The sequence below is a fragment of the Astyanax mexicanus genome, unplaced genomic scaffold (assembly GCF_023375975.1).
Source record: "Astyanax mexicanus isolate ESR-SI-001 unplaced genomic scaffold, AstMex3_surface scaffold_31, whole genome shotgun sequence".
In the NCBI taxonomy this organism is placed as follows: Eukaryota; Metazoa; Chordata; class Actinopteri; order Characiformes; family Acestrorhamphidae; genus Astyanax; species Astyanax mexicanus.
In genome coordinates, this window is record NW_026040041.1 from 2,206,190 (window position 1) to 2,228,247 (window position 22,058).

At 41.1% G+C, this 22,058-nt stretch overlaps 1 protein-coding gene across 1 annotated transcript; it reads right to left on the bottom strand.

Annotated features, from left to right (window-relative positions):
- Positions 1 to 5,680: 5,680 nt before the first annotated feature.
- Positions 5,681 to 21,660, bottom strand: LOC111190278 (cadherin-1). The gene is made up of 15 exons (XM_049472919.1): positions 21,519 to 21,660; positions 20,893 to 21,017; positions 18,957 to 19,071; positions 16,069 to 16,289; positions 10,651 to 10,761; positions 10,407 to 10,562; positions 10,163 to 10,307; positions 9,900 to 10,072; positions 9,683 to 9,811; positions 7,174 to 7,359; positions 6,826 to 7,070; positions 6,585 to 6,730; positions 6,280 to 6,504; positions 5,959 to 6,177; positions 5,681 to 5,806 (listed from the first exon to the last, which is right to left on the bottom strand). Exons 2-15 carry the CDS (start codon positions 20,962 to 20,964, stop codon positions 5,703 to 5,705), a joined length of 2,247 nt encoding a protein of 748 aa, XP_049328876.1. The 5' UTR covers positions 20,965 to 21,017; positions 21,519 to 21,660; the 3' UTR covers positions 5,681 to 5,702.
- Between the last annotated feature and the right edge of the window lie 398 nt (positions 21,661 to 22,058).

Sequence of the window (22,058 nt, forward strand, 5' to 3'; positions counted from 1 at the left end):
GACAGGGGGCCTTGGGGCAGGCCTGGGGGTATACAAAGTTCTGGGAGTGGGCACAGGGTCAGAGGCGGCCGGAGCCGCGGGCACAGGGTCAGAGGCGGCCGGAGCCGCGGGCACAGGGTCAGAGGCGGCCGGAGCCGCGGGCACAGGGTCAGAGGCGGCCGGAGCCGCGGGCACAGGGTCAGAGGCGGCCGGAGCCGCGGGCACAGGGTCAGAGGCGGCCGGAGCCGCGGGCACAGGGTCAGAGGCGGCCGGAGCCGCGGGCACAGGGTCAGAGGCGGCCGGAGCCGCGGGCACAGGGTCAGAGGCGGCCGGAGCCGCGGGCACAGGGTCAGAGGCGGCCGGAGCCGCGGGCACAGGGTCAGAGGCGGCCGGAGCCGCGGGCACAGGGTCAGAGGCGGCCGGAGCCGCGGACACAGGGTCTGGAGCAGTGGGTACCACGTGGGCGGCAGGCACTGCTGGTGCTGGAGCTGAGGCTGGAGCAGCGGGAGCTGCAGGAGCTGAGGCTGAGGCCGGAGGTGCTGGAGCTGGAGCTGTGGCAGCAGGTGCTGGAGCTGGAGCTGTGGCAGCAGGTGCTGGAGCTGGAGCTGTGGCAGCAGGTGCTGGAGCTGGAGCTGTGGCAGCAGGTGCTGGAGCTGGAGCTGTGGCAGCAGGTGCTGGAGCTGGAGCTGTGGCAGCAGGTGCTGGAGCTGGAGCTGTGGCAGCAGGTGCTGGAGCTGGAGCTGTGGCAGCAGGTGCTGGAGCTGGAGCTGTGGCAGCAGGTGCTGGAGCTGGAGCTGTGGCAGCAGGTGCTGGAGCTGGAGCTGTGGCAGCAGGTGCTGGAGCTGTGGCAGCAGGTGCTGGAGCTGGAGCTGTGGCAGCAGGTGCTGGAGCTGGAGCTGTGGCAGCAGGTGCTGGAGCTGGAGCTGTGGCAGCAGGTGCTGGAGCTGGAGCTGTGGCAGCAGGTGCTGGAGCTGGAGCTGTGGCAGCAGGTGCTGGAGCTGGAGCTGTGGCAGCAGGTGCTGGAGCTGGAGCTGTGGCAGCAGGTGCTGGAGCTGGAGCTGTGGCAGCAGGTGCTGGAACTGGAGCTGAGGCTGGAGCAGCGGAAGCTGCTGGTGCTTGAGCTGGAGCTGAGGCTGGAGCGGCGGGTGCTGCTGGTGCTTGAGCTGGAGCTGAGGCTGGAGCGGCGGGTGCTGCAGGTGCTTGAGCTGGAGCTGAGGCTGGAGCGGCGGGTGCTGCTGGTGCTTGAGCTGGAGCTGAGGCTGGAGCGGCGGGTGCTGCTGGTGCTTGGGCTGGAGCTGAGGCTGGAGCGGCGGGTGCTGCTGGTGCTTGGGCTGGAGCTGAGGCTGGAGCGGCGGGTGCTGCTGGTGCTTGGGCTGGAGCTGAGGCTGGAGCGGCGGGTGCTGCTGGTGCTTGGGCTGGAGCTGAGGCTGGAGCGGCGGGTGCTGCTGGTGCTTGAGCAGGCGCGGCGGGTGCAGCTTGAGCAGGCGCGGCGGGTGCAGCTTGAGCAGGCGCGGCGGGTGCAGCTTGAGCAGGCGCGGCGGGTGCAGCTTGAGCAGGCGCGGCGGGTGCAGCTTGAGCAGGCGCGGCGGGTGCAGCTTGAGCAGGCGCGGCGGGTGCAGCTTGAGCAGGCGCGGCGGGTGCAGCTTGAGCAGGCGCGGCGGGTGCAGCTTGAGCAGGCGCGGCGGGTGCAGCTTGAGCAGGCGCGGCGGGTGCAGCTTGAGCAGGCGCGGCGGGTGCAGCTTGAGCAGGCGCGGCGGGTGCAGCTTGAGCAGGCGCGGCGGGTGCAGCTTGAGCAGGCGCGGCGGGTGCAGCTTGAGCAGGCGCGGCGGGTGCAGCTTGAGCAGGCGCGGCGGGTCTAGGAGCTCGTGACCTGGGAGTAGGCACAGGAGCAGAGGCTGGACCCCTAGGCACAAGAACTGGGGTAACAGCAGGCACAGAGTCAGAGGCGGCCGGGGCCGCGGGAACTGGGTCAGAGGCGGCCGGGGCCGCGGGAACTGGGTCAGAGGCGGCCGGGGCCGCGGGAACTGGGTCAGAGGCGGCCGGGGCCGCGGGAACTGGGTCAGAGGCGGCCGGGGCCGCGGGCACAGAGTCAAAGGCGGCCGGAGCCGCAGGCAGCGCTGATTCAGAGGCGGCGGGAGCCGCGGGCAGCGCTGATCCAGAGGCGGTGGGTCCTGCTGGCGAAGAAGCCGCTTCAGCGGGAGCTGAGAGTGCGGCTGCCGCCAAGATCCGGACAGGAGCCGCAGACTCAGCAGTGGGCGTGGCTGAAAACACCGGACCGGAGCTTGCTTCCGGAGCAGGAGTCGAAAACCCGGAATCCAGCCGGGCTGTACAGCTGGGATCCGGCCGAGCTTGAGAGCTGGGAGTCGGCCGGGCTTGAGAGCTGGAAGGCGGCCGGGCTTGAGAGCTGGAAGGCGGCCGGGCTTGAGAGCTGGAAGGCGGCCGGGCTTGAGAGCTGGAAGGCGGCCGGGCTTGAGAGCTGGAAGGCGGCCGGGCTTGAGAGCTGGAAGGCGGCCGGGCTTGAGAGCGCGGTGGAGTTAGCAGGCTAGCTAGCTTAGCTGGAGCTGGGCTGACACTCTCCACCCCACGGAGAGGCGCCGGGAGCGGTTCATCCCCCCGAATTAGCTCCGCGAGGAACCGGAGATACGCCAGGTCCGCCTTCCTCGTGGCATTCCTCTTCGCTACGTCCATATTCCGGTCGAGTCTTATGTTACAAGGGAGTCGGAGGGGTGTGAAGGAGGAGGAGGGATGGACGTAAGTGCAATATATATTTATTTAAACATACAAGATAAAATAAAACAATAAACAAAACGCGGGTAACGCAAAAACAAGGCTAGGAAGATATAAACTAGAAACACAGACTAAGAAACTAAGACAAGGAAACATACGGGTAGCAAGGATACATACTGGATACAGGATACAAAGGATACAAGATACAAAAGACAAAATACAAAAGACTCGACACTGAACATTCTAACAGAGGGGCTTAAATACAAGAGGAGAGTGAGAAACACCTGGGCTAGGAAGACGAGGGGGCGGGGTTACAAACAGGACACAGGTGAGAACACTGATGCTACAGGGCAGGGCTGAGGCGGAGCTAGGGTGGAGACAAATACTAACAACAACAATAGCACATGGCTGTGAACACTGACAGGAAAACAGAGGGGCAGGAGCACAAGAGACCAAACGAGGGAGAAACAGAAGACAGACAAAGGCTAAACTGTGACAAATATATTATATTATATATTATAATACATATATCCATCCATTTATTAATCCATGTGCATCATTCTGAGTGATAGATTTATCTGCAGTAATCTCCTCACAGCTCATCTCCTCCTCCGTACACGTCAGAGAGCTTCTTAAAGCGTGGGTCCTGCTCATGCAGGAGGTCGTAGTCCCGGTCCCCAGAGTCTGAGGAGTTCAGGGAGCTGATACTGCCGGCCTCTGAACCGCACCCTTCATAATCAAACACCAGCAGAGGGGTGGAGCTGTGGGGTCGTATCAGCCGCCTTCAGGTTCTAAAGTACAAAAGAACAGAGGGAGGATTAAACAACGCTGGACTGATAGATGGGTTATGTTCTGCATGGTCTTGGAATTTTCAGAAGAAATGGTGGATTGGATATTGGAGGTAACTAAATTGCAGTACCTACAGAAACTGCGAGTGTGATTGCAGTGCTGGCTGGTATCTGGTAGTTGCTATGGTGTTGCTAAGGCGTTGCTAGGTGGTTCCTACGGTGTTGCTAAGGGGTTTCTAAAGTGTTGCTATGGTATCTGGGGTGGTTGCTATGGTGTTGCTAGATGTTTGCTAAGGTGTTGCAATGTGGTTGCTAAGGTGTTGCTATGGTATCCAGGGTGGTTGCTAAAGTGTTGCTAGGTGGTTGCTAGGTGGTTGATAAAGTGTTGCTATGGTATCCGTGGTGGTTGCTATGATGTTGCTAAGGTGTTGCTAGGTGGTTGCTAAGGTGTTGCTAGGTGGTTGCTAAGGTGTTGCTATGGTATACAGGTTGGTTGCTATGGTGTTGCTAAGTGGTTGCTAAGGTGTTGCTAGGTGGTTGCTAAGGTATCCGGGGTGGTTGCTAGGGTGTTGCTATGTGGTTGCTAAGGTGTCACTAGGTGGTTGCTAAGGTGTTGCTATGGTATCCAGGGTGGTTGCTAATGTGATGCTAGGTGGTTGCTGGTAATTAAAGAATGAATCTGTCTTAATCAATGAATTCAGTTTTCATTCATTCCCATGGCCACAGGTCTGTAAAATCAAGTGCCTAGCCGAGCTCTTTATTACCAGGAATAAAGTTAAAGAATGGTTGGTTCCAAAAAGCTCCCTGAACTCCAGCTTAGTACTGTAACAGGATGTTAAAGCTTAAACAAGTCAGTAACACATCCGTTTAGAAGACAGCTGGGACCAGTGGAAAGAGAACTTGGTCCATTTAGGAGACAGGTCTGTGTAGAAGACAGCTGGGTCTGTTTAGAAGATAATTTAGTCCAGTTGGAAGAGAGAGGAGTCAGTTTAGAAGACAACTGGGTCTGTTTTGAAGAGAACCTGTTTGGAAGAGAACTTGGTCCGTTTTAAAGAGAGTTGGGTCTGTTTGGAACAGAGCTGGCTCTGTTTGGAAAAGAACTTGGTACATCCATTTGGAAGACAGTTGGGTCTGTTTGGAAGAGATATTGGACCATCCATTTGAAAGACAGTTGGGTCTGTTTGGAAAAAAACTTGGTCTGTTTGAAAAAAAGTTGGGTGAATTTGGAAGAGATCTGTGGAGTTTGAAAATAGTTTGAAAGAGGGTTGGGTCTGTTTGGAAGAGAATTGGGTCTGTTTGGAAAAGAACTTGGTCCATCCATTTGGAAGACAGCTGGGTCTGTTTGGAAAAGAACTTGGTCCATTTAAAATAAAGATGAGTCAGTTTAGAAGACAACTGGGTCTGTTTTGAGGAGAACCTTTTTGGAAGAGAACCTGGATTGTTTTAAAGAGGTTTGGGTCCTTTTAAAAAAGGACTTGGTCAGTTTGGATCAGAGCTGTTTGGTTTTGAAGAGAACTTGGTCTGTTTGGAAGAGAGCTGCGTCTGGTTGGAGGAGAACTTGGTCCGTTTGAAAGAAAGTTGGGTGAATTTGGAAGAGATCTGGGGAGTTTGAAAAGAGTTTGGAAGAGATCTTGGACCATCAATTTGGAAGAGATCTGAGTCTGTGTAGAAAAGAACTTGGTCCATTTAAAATAGAGATAGAAGACAACTGGGTCTGTTTTGAGGAGAACTGTTTGGAAGAGAACCTGGTCCGTTTTAAAGAGGTTTGGGTCCTTTTAAAAAAGAACTTGGTCAGTTTGGATCAGAGCTGTTTGGTTTTGAAGAGAACTTGGTCCATTTGGAAGAGAGCTGAGTCTGGTTGGAGGAGAACTTGGTTCTTTATAGAGAAAGAGAGCTGGGTCTGTACGGAAGAGAGATCTGCCTCTTTGAAAGAGTGCTCGTCTGTTCTAAGGAGAACTCGGTCTATCCGAATGAAAGCTAGGTCTGTTTGGAAAAGAGCTGGATCTGATGGGAAAAGAGCTAGATGTGTTGGTCTGTTTGGTTGTATTTGATGTGAGTTGGGTCTGTTTGAAGGCAAGTCATAGTCCTGCACAAAATAAAACATAACCAGAATATGATGAGGCATTTCTATGGATAGGAAGGGAAAAAAAAGTCAATAGCCAATAATCCAATACGCCAACCTGATCATCCTCACCACCTCCCACTTCATCAGAGTACTAGAGGTGATGTCATCCCTGACATCAGTGGAATCTGTGGCTGTTTCTTAACTGATCTCTTCTTCCTCAGGAACAGGAGTAGCAATAGGACCAGAACTGTATGAAAAAGTACAGTAGATATTTAAGTAAAACCAGACTCCAGTAAAATACACCTCCTTAAACACATTGTCATAATTTAATCTGTATATATATATATATATATATATATATATATATATATGACTCAAGATATGAACTGATCATCTTACTTAGCAAAGCCAGTGAAGCCCCCAGAATTCCAAGGATGGGTGATAGGCCGAAGCCTGAAATTTCTCTGTCTGAGCACCAGACGTCCTCTCCAGTGCAGTCACATACAGTGGTAATGATAGTGCTGTCTTGGCTGTGGAGGCTGGAATCATACACCCTCAGAACCACACTGTATTTTCCCTGTTGTATTGCAGTCTTAAGCGTGAGTAGAATTTTAGTATCTACATGAAGAAGAGAAACACAGAGAAAACAATGATATTTCATAAAGCTCACATACATAGAAGTCTAACAGTATGTCCACAAAAAAGAAGAAGAATCCCTACTTGAGTCGTCCATCCCAGCAGTCCAGTTATTCCTGCTCTCTTCATGGAGTTCAACAGTGAACGGAGCAGCAAAACCAGACCCATCCTCATCTGTTACAGAGAGTGAGACTGGAACAGAGTTCTTACTGCACACTGTGATCTCCCTCTCTTCAATAACGGGAGCGTTATCGTTCACATCTTCCAGCTCGATCACCAGGGTTCCTGTACCTGTAGCTGGAACTTCATCTGCAAACGTTTGGAAGGTTTTTTAAGAGGATGGTGCACCATTAAAGCATTTCCTTCAGAGAACAGGAAAACTGACTTACCATCATCCACAGCCAAGATCAGAACTTTAAATTTCCCATCTTTCACTAAAGGAGATTCTCTGTCCATGGAGCTCTTCACTCTGATCAGTCCAGTGTCTCGGTCAATACTCACCCAGCCAGAACGATCTTCATTAGATACACGGTATCTACAACAAACAGCAACACACATTAGTACCAGTGTTTCTTAGAAGGTAACTACTGATGGCTGTGATGGAATTCCATCATAGAAAGAGGATCTTACGTCACTGTCTGAGCTCTCGCTGTGTCTGGATCAGTGGCGGTGTAAACGGTTAGTTCAGTACCAACTTCCAGATCTTCAGGTTTAGAAATGATGTTCTCCGCTGGGTCGAACACTGGCGCCTCATTTACATCCTGAACATTCACGATGACTGTAGCAGTGGATGTAGGGAGGGGTTTGGCAAATGGAACATCATTCTCTGTGATCACCAGCAGAGTGTACTTGTTGGTCTGTTCAAAGTCCAATGGCTAAAAGAAAAACACACAAAGAACATGAACAAGAACATGAAGCTAACTAAACTAAAAACTAGTGAAGCAGGAGTCAGAGAGCCAGTGTTAGACACTGTAGTACCTTAACAGTAGTAATGATGCCCTCCTGTTTGTTGGGTCCTGTGCTAATGCTGAAAAATCCACCACTGTTTCCACTAAAGATCCTGAAGTTGGCCGTCCAGGCAGGAGTCTGAGGATCATCTCCATCAGTCACTGGTATCTTCACCACCACAGATCCTACTTTATTCTCCGGGACTGATGCAGTGTACTGAAAGAGGAAAAAAGAGCTTACATTACTAATACAGTCAGTAGTCACATTCTTTTTGATTGACTCTTCTTATGCTCTGGGACAGGGGTGTCCAAACTTTTTTTGTTGGGGGCCAGAAGGAGAAATTTATTTGAAGTCATGGGACACAGACTCTGTAATAAAACAAATAATGAAATATACCACTTTAAATAATACATTTTCCTGATTATTTCATTTACACACCATTTTACTTGACTTACTATCTTTATTTATCTTTGACAGTGTTGTGTAAACTAAGATTTTTCAAACTGATGTTTCATTTCATGATGTCTCATAATATTAAAATCCTTAATTACGCCAACTTTTAGACTCTTTGGCCTGTTTTTCTGCACTACAACTGTGCACTCTCTCCGCTTTTAGACTCTTTGGCCCGTTTCTGACACCTAGCGTTCAAACTTTGAATCTCACATTATAAAAACCTGCTTAACAGCGGCACAACTTTCATTCTATTTCTAAAATACCTCGTGAGTCGCTCCAAAAACAGAAATGGGCCGTAAATGGCCCGCAGGCCGTAGTTTGGACACCCCTGCTCTGGGGGCGGAGCTCTGGCACATAGGCCTTCATCTCACAGTGCGCACCATATTTTCTGGGTGGAAACCTGATTATCTCCCTCTGACGAGTCTTGTCTCAGTTCACGTCTACAGGTGCTTTCAATGCCTGATTGAAACGTCTGTTCTTGAGAGTGGTAATCTTTAAGGGGTTGAATAATTTTGTCAATGAGAAAATCACACAAAGTACATTTGTTGGTTCATTAGAAAAAACTGAAAACTTGTAATTTATGTTGCTGTGGTATTGTTCCCATAAGTTCTGCAATGTCACAAGATTTATTTTTTTGCCATCAGGTAATAAAAAAATCTATTGATTTTGGAATAAGCTGCTCTATATTCAGTATAATCAGGTAGAGTCAGCTAACCTCATTCTTTTAGCACATACTGTTACTGAACCTAAACCTGCAGACCAACTGCAGCATCAACCATCAACCAGAACATCATTTACTTACTTGGTCCCACTTTATAATAAGTGTTTCTAAGTACTATGTAGTTACATGGTAACTACCCATGTAACTACAGTGTAACTACTGATGAAGTACACATTGTTACAGATTAACTACAGAGGTACAGGTTATGTATTACACATGTGTATTAAGATTAGTTTTGACTTGTGTAAGTACACATGTGTACCAGGGTGAGTGTACTTACACATGTAATAGAGCAAGTGTACTTACACATGTGTAACAATGTGTGTGTACTTACACGTGTATGTAATTAGTATGTAATTAGGGCTAATTAAGTGTTTTGAATACAAAAAAATATTTAGATTTGATCATGGGAAGAAAAGGATGTCAGCATATCATCACCTCAGGAGGAAAGTGCTCATTTTAGCTCACCTAAAGCCCTTGTCCCACTACAATTGCATCTAAATATCCACTAAAGTACGTCCAAATTTTCACTGAATATTTAATATTTAAATTACTTCCATATTCCGTCTAAATTGAAGTTAGACGCCGACTTCCAAATTTGTACGTCGACGTCCAACTAGCATAACAAAAGAAAATAAATTATGTAATTTCTATTTTATTAGAAAAATAACAAACGAAAATAAACCCAAAATGTTGACAAAAATATATTCTAACGAATTTCAAACATAGAAACGAAAAACGTTAAAATGGTATTAATATAACAGTTTAACAGCTGGATCAAACCGTTATACGGATTTAGCGTCAGTCATAAGGAAAGCGCGCGGCATTGCGATAAAAAAAGGTTTTAATAAATAAGGTCAAGTGTATTACAATATTTGGTATTAAATGGTACTAAATTAACATATTAACTGATATTTAATCAAGAGAAATCAGGCGAAATGCGCCGCGCATAATTTCCTGTGCAGATGCAGTGTGATCCCATGATCAAATCTAAATAATGATTTTTAGTATTCAAAACACACAATTAGCCCTAATTACATACTAGCCAATAGCTGTTGGATAGGTTTATACTGAACTTATCACACACACTATTACACATGTGTAAGTACACTCACCCTGGTACACATGTGTACTTACACAAGTCAAAACTAACCTTAATACACATGTGTAATTACATAACCTGTACCTCTGTAGTTAATCTGTAACAATGTGTACTTCATCAGTAGTTACACTGTAGTTACATGGATTGTTACCATGTAACTACATAGTACTTAGGGACACTTATTATAAAGTGGGACCATATACATGTATAAATACATACATACATACATATACATATATATATGTAAAACTATATTATCTTACCAAGGTCTTTTCAAACTGTGGTGCGTGGTCGTTGATATCAGTTACAGTAATAACAGCTGTTCCAGTGGTGACGAGGCCATCACCCATCATATCTGCAGCTTGGATCAGCAAGATGTACTCAGGATAAGTCTGGAAAAGATGATGTTCATGAATTAAACTGCTTTATTATCTCATTCCACATCAACTCAGCATTCATAACCCTGATTTCTGCTCTCACCTCTCTGTCCAGTTCATCAGAGTTCACTCTAATCCCTCCAGTAATCGGGTTAATGATGAACATGTTTGGATCTGGCTGTGGTGGAGTCTGGCTGATGATGGAGTATCTGATGTCTGCATGGTCACTGTCAGGATCGTCTGCGTCTGTAGCATTCGCTACCATGAACTCAAAATCTTCAGAGAGAGAGTAATAAAGACCATGAGACATGAAACTTTATAAATACCATAAAAATATTAGAGATTTATCTAAATCAATGAAGCTACCTCGAGGTGAAGCTTCTGCAACACTGCCAAGGAAAGGGTTTTGGGTGAAGATGGGCTTATTATCGTTTCCATCAATTACAACAATGATAATCTCCGTAGTTTCTTCCTCAACCTCACCATTAGCTGCAACAGCATGAACCGTAAGCTGGAGTCAACAAAAGAAACAAAAGTGTTAAATAATGTTCTGGTTTTCTATAGAAAATTATAGGGTTTAACATTAACTAGCAGATCTAAAATCTCTTACCACATATTTATCTTTGGTCTCTCTGTCTAGAGGCTGCGTTACATAGAGTGAACCGTTGTATTTATCAATGATGAAAACCCCCACTGGAGGCTCGTCTGCTCCTTCACCCTTCATGCTGTAGATCGTCTTAGTTTCCTTCGCAAAATCTGACTTAAACTGGAAACAGATTAAAGAGATTATTAGTACAAAATACAACAGGAACATAGAGAAGATTCAGATTAAATTAGAGATCATCAACACTTACCACTGCGATCAGCTTGGGGAATGGGACATTTTGGTTCTCTGGGACAGAGAGTGGTGGAATCAACATACATCTTCTCTTTTGTCTCCACAACTTCAGAACATTTATATTCATCTAAGGAATAAATATAATGTGACTTTGAGTGGTTAAACAATTTTGATTTAAAAGATTTTAAAATGAAATCTTGAAACCTCTTTACATTATTTTGTTTAAACACCAAAGTTTGCAAACAGCCAGTATCCACTACCACCAACCCATTCTAGCACAGATGTGTCCTGCAGCTCTTTCCTCCCAGCTTTGGTGTTTTTTAATCACTTTACTCAGTGTTGTACCAGTTCACAGCTTTTCTGAACTAGTTCAAGTTCAGTTCATACATGCTCAAAGTGAACAGTTCACGTTCAAAGTTCACAATTTTAATTATGAACTAGTTCAAAGTTCAGTTCATTTTACTTTTTTCGTGAGATATTCAAATAAATACTTTTTTTCACACTACAAGCTAGAAATCACTATACGTTCTTTGAAACTGCGCATTGTAGACATTTGCTCATCACACTGTAATTGTGGGATTTCTACCAGGTGGTGAAAATGTTCATAAGGAGAATCGGTGTCTGTCTCCGTGCATCACTTCCACTAGCCTTTTATTTTAAATTGCAGCGCTTTCTCTCACTCTTGTCATTGGTCTCTCTCTCTCTCTCTCTCTCTCTCTCTCTCTCTCTATCTCTCTCTCTATCTATCTCTCTCTCTCACGTGGCGCTCTCTTTCTGTCTGTCTATCTCTCTCTCTTGGCACTGTCTGTCTGTCTGTCTGCAATTGTGGGATTTCTACCAGGTGATGAAAATATTCATAAGAAGAATCGGTGTCTGTCTCCGTGCATCACTTCCACTAGGCATTTTTTTTATTGCAGCACTTTCTCTCACTCTCGTCATTGGTCTCTCTCTCTCTCTCTCTCTCTCTCTCTCACGTGGCGCTCTCTGTCTGTCTGTCTCTCTCTTTCTCTCGCTCTCCCGGCGCTGTCTGTCTGTCTGTCTGTCTGTCTCTCTCTCGGCGCTGTCTGTCTCTCTCCCGGCGCTGTCTGTCTGTCTCTCTCTCTCTCTCGGCACTGTCTGTCTGTCTCTCTCTCTCCCGGCACTGTCTGTCTGTCTCTCCCGGCGCTGTATGTCTGTCTGTCTCTCTCTCGGCGCTGTCTGTCTGTCTGTCTGTCTCTCTCTCTCTCTGCGCTGTCTGTCTGTCTGTCCGTCTCTCTCCCGGCGCTGTCGCTCTCTCTCTCTCTCTCTCTCTCTCTCTCTCTCTCTCAACACTGACTTTACTTCAGATTTCACTAAATTGTGAACCCAATTTTCAGGGTTTAGTTAAACTGACTATGACAAAATGACAATGGTACAATGGTTTGGTTGACAGTGATCTAATTTTAGACTTATTCTTTGGGGAACCTTGTTACGCTAAATTGCAAAAATGGACTCAACTTCTTTTTTTTAAATAGGAAAGAAACAACAATGGTGTAACATGGTAATAAAACGTCCATGTTGATAAAACAATGATTTTATTTTACCAGGCTTTTATTGAATCAGTTTTAGCCTTTTCCATGGTTGCATGATTTTGTAATTTGGCATTTAAAAAGAGGAACGGCCTGAATCAGATTGTAAAATAAGTAAGTAAGTTGATTGGTAAGCCGCTACTGAGCATGGAGACCTTGTATGGCAGACAATTTTGAGGGATACTACTCATCCCCTGCATAGTGAATTTAGGTCGCTGCCATCCAGACAGAGGTTTAGAGTACCAAGATGCAGAACAAAACCATATAAAGACAATTTTATTCCAGCAGCCATAACTCAAGCAAATAGAACGAATAGGATACAGAGATTTAAAGAAATTGTATATATATATTTTACTAACTGAATGTCTGTGTTTGTTTTGGTAAATGTTCTTTTTGTAATGAGATGCTGCTTTACATACTGTAAACCAAATTACCTTTGGGTACAAATAAACTAACCTAACCTAACCTAATTGTAACAAACAGAGAATTTATGTGAAAACAGAAGATTTACCATAAGGTAAAGTAGCAGTGAAATTAAATGAATGAATAGTAAAAAGTGTGTGTTGTGTGTTAATGATGTTATTGATGCTTCGCAGCATTTTGGAGGGCAGTCTAATTAGGATTAGATGGTCTTCCTAGAGTCAATAAGTATCGTGATATGACCACACAGATAAGAATCCAGCCAGGTTAAGTGAGGATAATGTGGTGGTGACGTTTGGGAAAACTGTGAACTGTCTAACTGTGTTTAAACCTCCTATTATCTTTGGGGTCAATTTGATCCCATTCAATGTTTAAAGTCTCTGAAAAAATGGTTTCTATTGGTTTTGTGATTGAAATGTATTGTCTTTTCTTAATTTGATGAAGACAATACGTAAAAAATAAAATGTGTTAAATGTTTCACTGTTGATGTCTGTTTTATTGAGGCTGTTTTATAAGCAGAAAACATAAAAAATAGCAATATTTTACACATTTTTGTGTGGTAATAATGTTCAGTTTTATAATCTTTCTCTAAAATGTCCCTACTTCATTTTAGGCCCTAACTTAACAACACATCACTTATAATACTAATAAACTTTGCTAACAAGTTCATTTAAAGTTAATTCTAGACGTTTTATGGAGGTTTGAATTGCTGGGATCATATTGATCCAGAGAATAAAGGGTGTTAGTAAATTTGAGAATAGTAGGAGGATTAATGAGTGGGGCACTATGTTGTTTTAAGAAATCAGGTATTATTCCATTCTCTGATAACAATAAAGGAAATATATTTCACTTTTCCAGCTTTAGGTTTTGGTTCCTCAGAATATAGCAACTGGGTCATTCTCCATTTGGAGTGGGGAAACCATGTCACAAAGGTTGGAGGACTAAAAAAAAAAAAAAAGCCTATACATTTAGTATACAGTTAACCTGTATAGATTAAAACCACATTTTCCTTACGATTTTTTTATTTTCCTTTTTTAAATCATATTTCGAAGCTGCTTTACATATGTAAAATAACTCATCACATGACCAATTTTCAACACTTGAGCGAACATTTTTAGTGTAAAGATAAAATATTTTCACAGGTTTAACGTTTGAGATTTCATTAAACTGATCCAGATTTACTATATGCATGATTAACATCATACTACATTAAAAATAATGTTTTAATATTTTTGTCACAAAGATTTTGGTCACTGGTGTTATCAGGACTCTTATATTTTATCATATATATTTTTAGCTCTGTTAAACTGCTTCCTGGGTCAGAGGTCATCATCAAAGAGGTGAAGGTTCTTTGTGTCACTGGGGTTTTGTGCTTTAATTGTTAAAAAAAAATATATATATCCAATGAACCAATAAGGTCCTTCACCCCCCACTCATCTCCTGAGACTGATATTTTACAGGTAATTATGGTATTATCTGATTGTAATTTTACCAGAGGGTGTCAGTGCATGGGGCAGAGCTGTTTTTAGTAGACTATATTGTGGTTTAATTGAGTAGTATGTTGAGTTTTGTCGATATAATGATCATTTATACAGTAGTATTAAGCCAATATAACTATTATATATTCTAATATATATATATATAAGAATTTAATATATACTTATTTATTTTGATTTGTTGATCCACAATGTCTCTAGGAGATCACTGCACATGTTATTCCTCACAAATATAAAAATTTTAACACAAAATACACAGAAATCTGTAAAAAAAAAAAAATCTAAGAAATGATTTCTCAGATTACAAATGTTTGTACAGATATCTGTGTATTTTTTTTGTCAAAATGTTTATATTTCTGAGGAATACAGTGTTTGTCCAGTGATCATCACATACAATATTATAATAACTGTTCAATTAGTAATAATAAGTAAAAATTACCCCATTGCTCAAATAGTGTCCCTATAGTTATGCACATAAAAAGTTATGTCCTCAATTCATTTAGTTTATTTAATGTTAGAATCATTCATTCTTATATCAGCAGTTAAATCTTCATGTTTATTGGACAAAAATGTTTTATTATTATTATTAGTAGTAGTATTATTATTGTATAGGAAAATACCTTTAAGTATAAAGAAAGACTATTGCTTTATTAGTTATTTTCAGTGCTTGTGTTTAAACATACTTCAGTAACATGTTAAGTTCAATGCAATTTCTTTATCACATTCAGTCACATTGTAATTTCAATAAAAAAAAATTAATTGATGAAAAAATTAATTCTTCAAGATGGGGTAACACCAGTGACAAATTGATCAAAACTTTTTTATGCATTTTATGTTAAAATATATTAAAATCTATTCGGAATTAAGCTCTCCATTTTGTATATTTGGTAAGTGGAGTTGTTAATAGACATTTTAAGGTTGTTTGTTTCTGGGATTAAATTAAATAGATTTTTTAACATGTATTCACTTGAATTCCCACTCCAAATGGAGAATGACCCAACTGCACTGTAGGTAATGGCTGGTTTGGTTGCAACTGGTTAAAATAGTGTGAAATTGTGAATGAAATAAGGATGATTTGAAAAATCAATGCTTAAACGTAGGAGTAAAAAGTTAAATTAACATCAAGCACACAGTTGTGTATATTTATATCTCACACCTACATTTTCATTTCAAATATGGTGACGTTAAAGATGGCCACCATGTTGGTAACTTGGTCTATCAAGTTTCCCTTTTCTTTCACAGTATGTGCATCAAATTAAAACATTGCACAAAAGTAAGGAAATGTGTTTGGTAGATTATTGCTATATATGTATATACTGTTAGAACAGTGCCACATTTGTAAGGAACATGTATTTGTGGGCGGAGCAGCAGAGCTGAGTTTATGGGCTGGATCCTATTCAGGGCTCTAGACTAACTTTTTGGTCTGGTTGCACCGGTGCGACTAACTTTTTTTTCTTAGGTGCACCAGCACAAAAGTTAGGTGCACCCAAATTTTTGACTGCATCGCATTTAACACCGCAGTTTTACAGGTTCACTTTTTTAATTGCTGTCCATATGGTAAATGATTAAGTAACAGACTTCTTCATTTGTAGAACAATTTTACACTAACCTGAACTGTAAAAATTTTAAATGCTGAAAAGAAAACTTAAAACATTTCAAGATAAATAAATTATATATATATATAAAATACAATATATAATACAATGCGCTTAATAGTGAGACCAGTTTGGGTGCACTAGTGCGACCTGCGTTTTCCCTTAGTCGCACTACTGAGAAATTAGGGCGCATGTGCGACCAAATTGGTCGCACTCTAGAGCCCTGATCCTATTTCTTAGATTGATCTAAATACTAAGACATTTCTGGAAAACTGGGACTTGTTCTGTGCAGAGCTAAAGAAGCCAAACATCTTCTGGTGTAAATATCAGTATTTAGTAATCATCCAGTAAAGGTCATTCTAGTTCTTCTGCTTACGTTCTTAGTTTCCTCCTGCTGGGCATGGTGATGGTTTTCCACTCTCACAGAAGCAGTGTACCTCTTTCCCTCTGAATCCCAGGCATGGACTGAGAATTCTTGAACTTGGTGTAGAGTGAGCTGTGTCTTCAGTTCCACTGTGCCGTCAACATCCACCTGAAAGTGCTGGTCAGTAGAGCTGTAAATGTTATACCCTCTACCAGCACAGTCGTTGAAGAGAACTGAAAGAAATAGGGAACAAATGAATGGTAAAAGGGATTAAACGTGGTCATATACTAAACATTAATTTTAATGGGAAATCTCTAAGACAAGGCTTAATCTCTGTTTGGGAAACTGCCACTAAATGCTGTGAACAGAAACAGTTTTTTATATGTTTTGAAAGGACACTCAATGCACAAAAACGAGCTCAAGCTCTCCACCACTGTGTGTGCTCACCCTGAAACATTAACATACTAAACTTTTATTAATAAGATGCTTTAAAAATGGATTTGGCAAGCCGTCGTTGTTGGACCCTCAAACAAGGCCGTTATCTCTGACTGCTCTATGGAAGATGCAATGACGGCTGCCCACTGCTCCAGGCACTTATGCTCACTGTACCACTGTGTGTGTCTGTCACGCTGGCTAGACGCAGATACCAAACACACAGTTTTTAAATAAAGGGATTAGACTTACAGGAGTAGTCAGAGACAGGCAAGGTCAGAATCCAAATGGCAGCAATAGATAACAACAAACCATCAGAGCAGACACGGGATATTTAAACAGGTAACAGGGCTAGGCAAAAAGAGATGTCTAATAATAAAAAATAATTTAATAAGCTTTCACTGCTGCCAGTAGAGTTGAATTGAAATGTTTTTTTTGTTTGTTTTTAAGCTTTACTTGGCCTGGTTGTAAGTTACATTTCCAACCTCTTTACATTCGTTCAACCTTCCTTTGTTTTTAGATATCCCTCGCTCTTGGTGAAGGTTTAGAGGTGACCGGGCCTTGTCTCTTAAATGTACCATAGAAATAAATATGACTTGCCATCATCCCATCCATACCGTCATTCCTGAGAACACAGTTCCATTGCTTCTCACTGACGTCTATGCTGGAGGTTTAACACTCCATCTTTATACTCACATCTGGGATTAAACATGGTGCCAATAAGGTCATGTTTACCAGTTCCAGAGAGTCCTGTTCTACTGTCAGCACTTCTTTACAGGGTCTAGACAAGCTATGTGTTCACAATGAATGAATGAACTTACTGTATTAGCTTAATGCCCTCATAAGAATGTGTGTCCCCAAGAATTTGGACGTATAGTGTAGATAAATTGCATTTAAAATGTTTCAGAAATCTGGAAAATGCTGAAATTGAGTTGTCTTCAGTCACCTACAGCCACACTGGCTCATTGTGGATAAGAGTGATGGCCGCTGGTCTACAGCACTTCAGACTGTATCTGAATAATTACCAATAGGCTTGGTATTTGCAGTACCTGCACAAACAAGCTTAGTGACAGAAGAAATATAACTCTGACTGGAAGGGGGAAAGCTCAGATGCTGACTGGAAAGCAGAACAATTGCACAACCTAAATTTACTGATCTGATCAGGTCTGATCTTGTACTTCCACACCCACTGAATCCCAGAAGTGCCGAGAGGCATTCTTTTATGTGATAGACCATAATCATAGTCAGCCTGCAGGAGACAAGTTACACAGTTCTTCTGATGAGAACTCAACCAATTCAAAATGAAACTGACTGAGGTGTGAATGTACAGATTCAAAAATTAAAGTTTTTAGCTCGTCGAGACAAAGAGCCGTTCTGATTGATGTCAGAAGTCGTCCGTAGTGGATGAGTACACAGTGTATAGAATACACTCAGAGACTTAAATTTAAATCTATTGCTAAAACAATAGTCCAAACACACAAACACCACTTTCATAGTTTCTGTAAAAATACTATAAAAAAACATAATAATAATAAATAATAATATTAATAAATATTATAATAAGACCGGGTGAAGCAGCTTTCTGTTTTTATGCCCAAAATTACAGAACTCTTTACCAATTAATATTCGTCAGGCATCGAGTGTTACTAGCTTTAAAAGGCAGCTAAAAAACTTCCTTTTTAGCTTAGCTTTCTACTAGCTCTGTTCCGCTTATACTCAATTATTATTATTATTATTATTATTTATTTATTTATTTATATTTTTTATGAATATAATGTAAAGTCAGCTAAACAAAACAGTAAGTTGCCTTGAAAGTTTTAGTGTTCTTAACTTTTTTTTTTTTTACAGTGATGAGAATTATTGCCAATAGAATAGGACACGAGGAGATAATCATGGTCCTATTGGCATCAGGCCTAATACCAGGGTTATAAAAGGGTATAACACCTCCTAGTATTGAGCTGTAGAGCACTGGACTGAACTAGAATTCTCTGGAATGATGGTTCAATACTTCAACATCCTAATCTCAGAATGCAGAATTCAATCAGAACCTCACATAAAACCCAGTGGATCAACACCAGCAGATGACATGTCTCTCCAAACCATCACTGATCATCAGTATATTCTACTTTATTTCATTTAAATTAAATGAAGGGATCAGAGTCTGGAGCAAGAGTGGAGAGACATAGTCAGTCATATAAACTAGCAGTAATGCAAATGTTACCAGCTAGACCCAGCCAGCACATAGTCTATATTATACACTCAGCAACACTAAACACAGTAACTTGCTCTTCTAGCCTACAGCACTGAGACCAAGCAGTTCATTACAGGCTTCATCCACGTTTTAACCAATACATTTTCATGATTTATTTCATGACTTTTCCATGCATTTAGGGCATATTTTCAAATTGAATTCCACTGAAAATCAGACAGAATAGATATAAATCTGACAGTGTGCAATAAGCTCGTACCTCTGCCCAGCTTCCTGCCTCTGTGAAGGTGAGGTCTGTGCACTTTAAAAATGAACACCTCTGAATCAAATCCGTTTATACACGGCGTCAGTTCAGCAAAGCTGGAGGAGAGTACCTTTAATAAACAGGACAAGAAAAAAACACCATTCAATTTATTCAAACACAAACACTTTCACTGAATGAGGAATATAAAACTAACCAATACTTTGATTTCTTTTTTCAATATATCAACTAAGTAATTAATAATAGTAAATTGCTCAGTATTTTGAATTATTGTATAATTTATAATAAAGCTCTGGAAAAAAAAGAAACCACTTCAGCAGTTTCTGAATAAAATAAATAAATAAATAAATCCTCAAATAATGCAAAGAAAACAAGTTCATATTCATAAAGTTTTAAGAGTTCAGAAATAATCAATATTTGGTGGAATAACCCTGGTTTTTAATCACAGTTTTATTTCATGCATCTTGGCATCATGTTCTCCTCCACCAGTCTTACACACTGCTTTTGGATAACTTTATGCTGCTTTACTCCTGCTGCAACAATTCACCAAGCAGTTCAGTTTGGTGGTTTGATGGTTTGTGATCATCCATCTTCCTCTTGATTATATTCCAGAGGTTTTCAATTTGGTAAAATCAAAGAAACTCATCATTTTTAAGTGCTCTTATTTTTTTACAGAGCTGTATCTGTCTGTAATGAAAGATTGTACATCTTTACATACAGAAGCTGCAGAGTAAATCTCAGTAGATAGACTTTTGCTTCTGTCAGAAACCTGTAAACAACTCCTTTATGTGGCAGAGATTTACATATTTTACTATTTTCCTCAACTGAAAAAACATTTGTAAAAATACTTGAAATGTAAAAGGAAACAATAACTTGTGTATAACTTTAAATGTTAATGTTTTATTTTTAAAAACTTCACATATTTGAAGAATATTGCTTTTTTTTTTTTTTTTTTTTACAATATCTCCCAGCCCTACTCAAGGAATTAAAGCTAGTCTTGATCTGCACAGCATTTTAAACAATGTTAGAGATTTTCTACTGAAAACTTACCCTCAACATTTTATAGTTTTACATTATAAAATATAATCATTGCAAAAACACAAAACTTCATCGTTAAAAAAGTCAACAAAATAAAAAATAAGTATTCTTCATATTCTTTCTTTTTATTCTTTTTTTTGTTCATATAGAAAGGAATATATAGACACACATTTCTTTATACGTAAAATAAATACATTTTGTATTGTAAACACTAATACATTAAATAATCATGGTTTTAAACACTTTCATACATTTTCAAATATATTTTATGAATACACTTTTAATTTTTACTGTTAAGTTTTACTTTATTATTACTGATATTTTTAAAACAGATCCCACCATAAAATGTAAAAAAATATTTCTGTTAAATATAGGTAACATAAGGGTTATGTATTTTTAAACATAAATTCAGCATTTTTTTTATTCAATTAATTATTTTATTAAAATACATTTGTTTACGTCACATGATCCATGAACTGCAGATTTACTGTGTAAAGTCACCATATTTGCTAACACTTACCTTAAAGATATCTGTGTTTATTATGTCTCAGTAAATTTAAAAGCAAATCTTTGGTATTTAGGCAATATATTCTTTCAGAAATAAAATTAAATATTTGTGAAAGTTTAAATATATATTGTATAAATCTACATTTTTTAATATGTTTTCCTTATATATACAGCTAACCTATATAAATCATATATAAATATATAAAATAAATATATGAATCATATATAATGATGATAAAATTGTTTTTATTAGTTCAAATCATGAGGAAGCTCTTTTGGCTGCAGGGCGCATTAATCCAACTAAAAACTATGCATTTTTACTTTAATTTTTACAAAAATCCCTTATAAAATTCTACAAATAAACAGCAGAACATGAAGCAGAACTTACCTGCAGTAGAAGGAGAAGAACCCCCAGCCGTACACTCCTTAAAGTCTCCATATAACAGAGAATAAACCCCATAATAATCCTCAGAAATCTCCTCTCTCTCCTCAGAGCTGGAACTTCTCTCAGGGCTGGATGGAGAACCTACCTTTCCTTTAGTTACTCAGGTGAACTCATCTGTACATCCTGTTCTAAATAAGGTATGGTGGAACTGCATTGTGGGACGTCCCTGTCTGTCTCACAGTTAACTGTGTTCACAGATAACCTGCCTGAGGGGCAGTATCATTTACACTCATGATCTCAGCTGTATGAACCCCCACGGTTAGCAGAAGTTGTGCCAAACTGCTCATTGTAGACATTTGCTCATGACACTGCAATTGTGGGTTTCTTACCAACTGATGAAACTTGCAGCAGTACAGACAATGTACACCAGTTCTATACTTAGTGCAATGAAATATACCAGCATTTAATTAAAGAAAGAATATATAATATGAAATATGTATATATTAGTTGATATATATATGATAATATATATATATATATATATGTGTGTGTATGAAATGAGCAAAACTCTTGAATGAACGTAATGAAGCAAAAGCCCAGATACACAGATTAATTTATAAAATACCAACCTTCTTGGTTCTTGGTTCTTCCAAGGTTTCTTCCTCTTAAAGGGAGTTTTTTCTTTACCACTGTGTCACCATAAAATCTGAATCTCTGTGGTGCTGCTCATAAGAGGCGTGGAGCTGTTTTTCTCTGTAAAGCTGCTTTGTGTAACAGGAAGTACCTGTAGGGGGTGTAGAGCTCCACTGATCCATCCAATGGAGATGTCAGGGATTGGAGGCTAAAGATCATTTACAGAGGAGACTGGACTGTTGAGTCGGATCTTTACCGCTGGGCAGTGATGACGTAGTGCACAGGTAAAGATGGTTTGTTGAGGAGATGGTACTCTTAAGGTGGTTTTGCATCAGACAGCGGAAGTGACGTATTGCGCAGGTGAGCTGGGTTGTTATATTACCGGTACTGCGCTGGTGCATTTGTTTGGCGTGGTGAACGATAGCGGTATAAATTGGCAGTACGGTGCGAATGTGCGGTGTAAGTACAAGTTTGGTGTTTAATAGTGCTAGTAAGATTATAAATAGCTATCTGATGGTTGGTGTAATATTTTTACA

Excerpts from the sequence above, each read along its gene's own strand:
- LOC111190278 (XM_049472919.1), bottom strand. The coding sequence starts at position 20,964 with ATGGGGTTTATTCTCTGTTATATGGAGACTTTAAGGAGTGTACGGCTG. Across the intron at positions 10,308-10,406 it reads AGACCAAAGATAAATATGTG|CTTACGGTTCATGCTGTTGC; the intron begins GTAAGAGATTTT and ends TGTTGACTCCAG. Across the intron at positions 6,178-6,279 it reads TGCTGGGATGGACGACTCAA|ATACTAAAATTCTACTCACG; the intron begins GTAGGGATTCTT and ends TTCTTCATGTAG.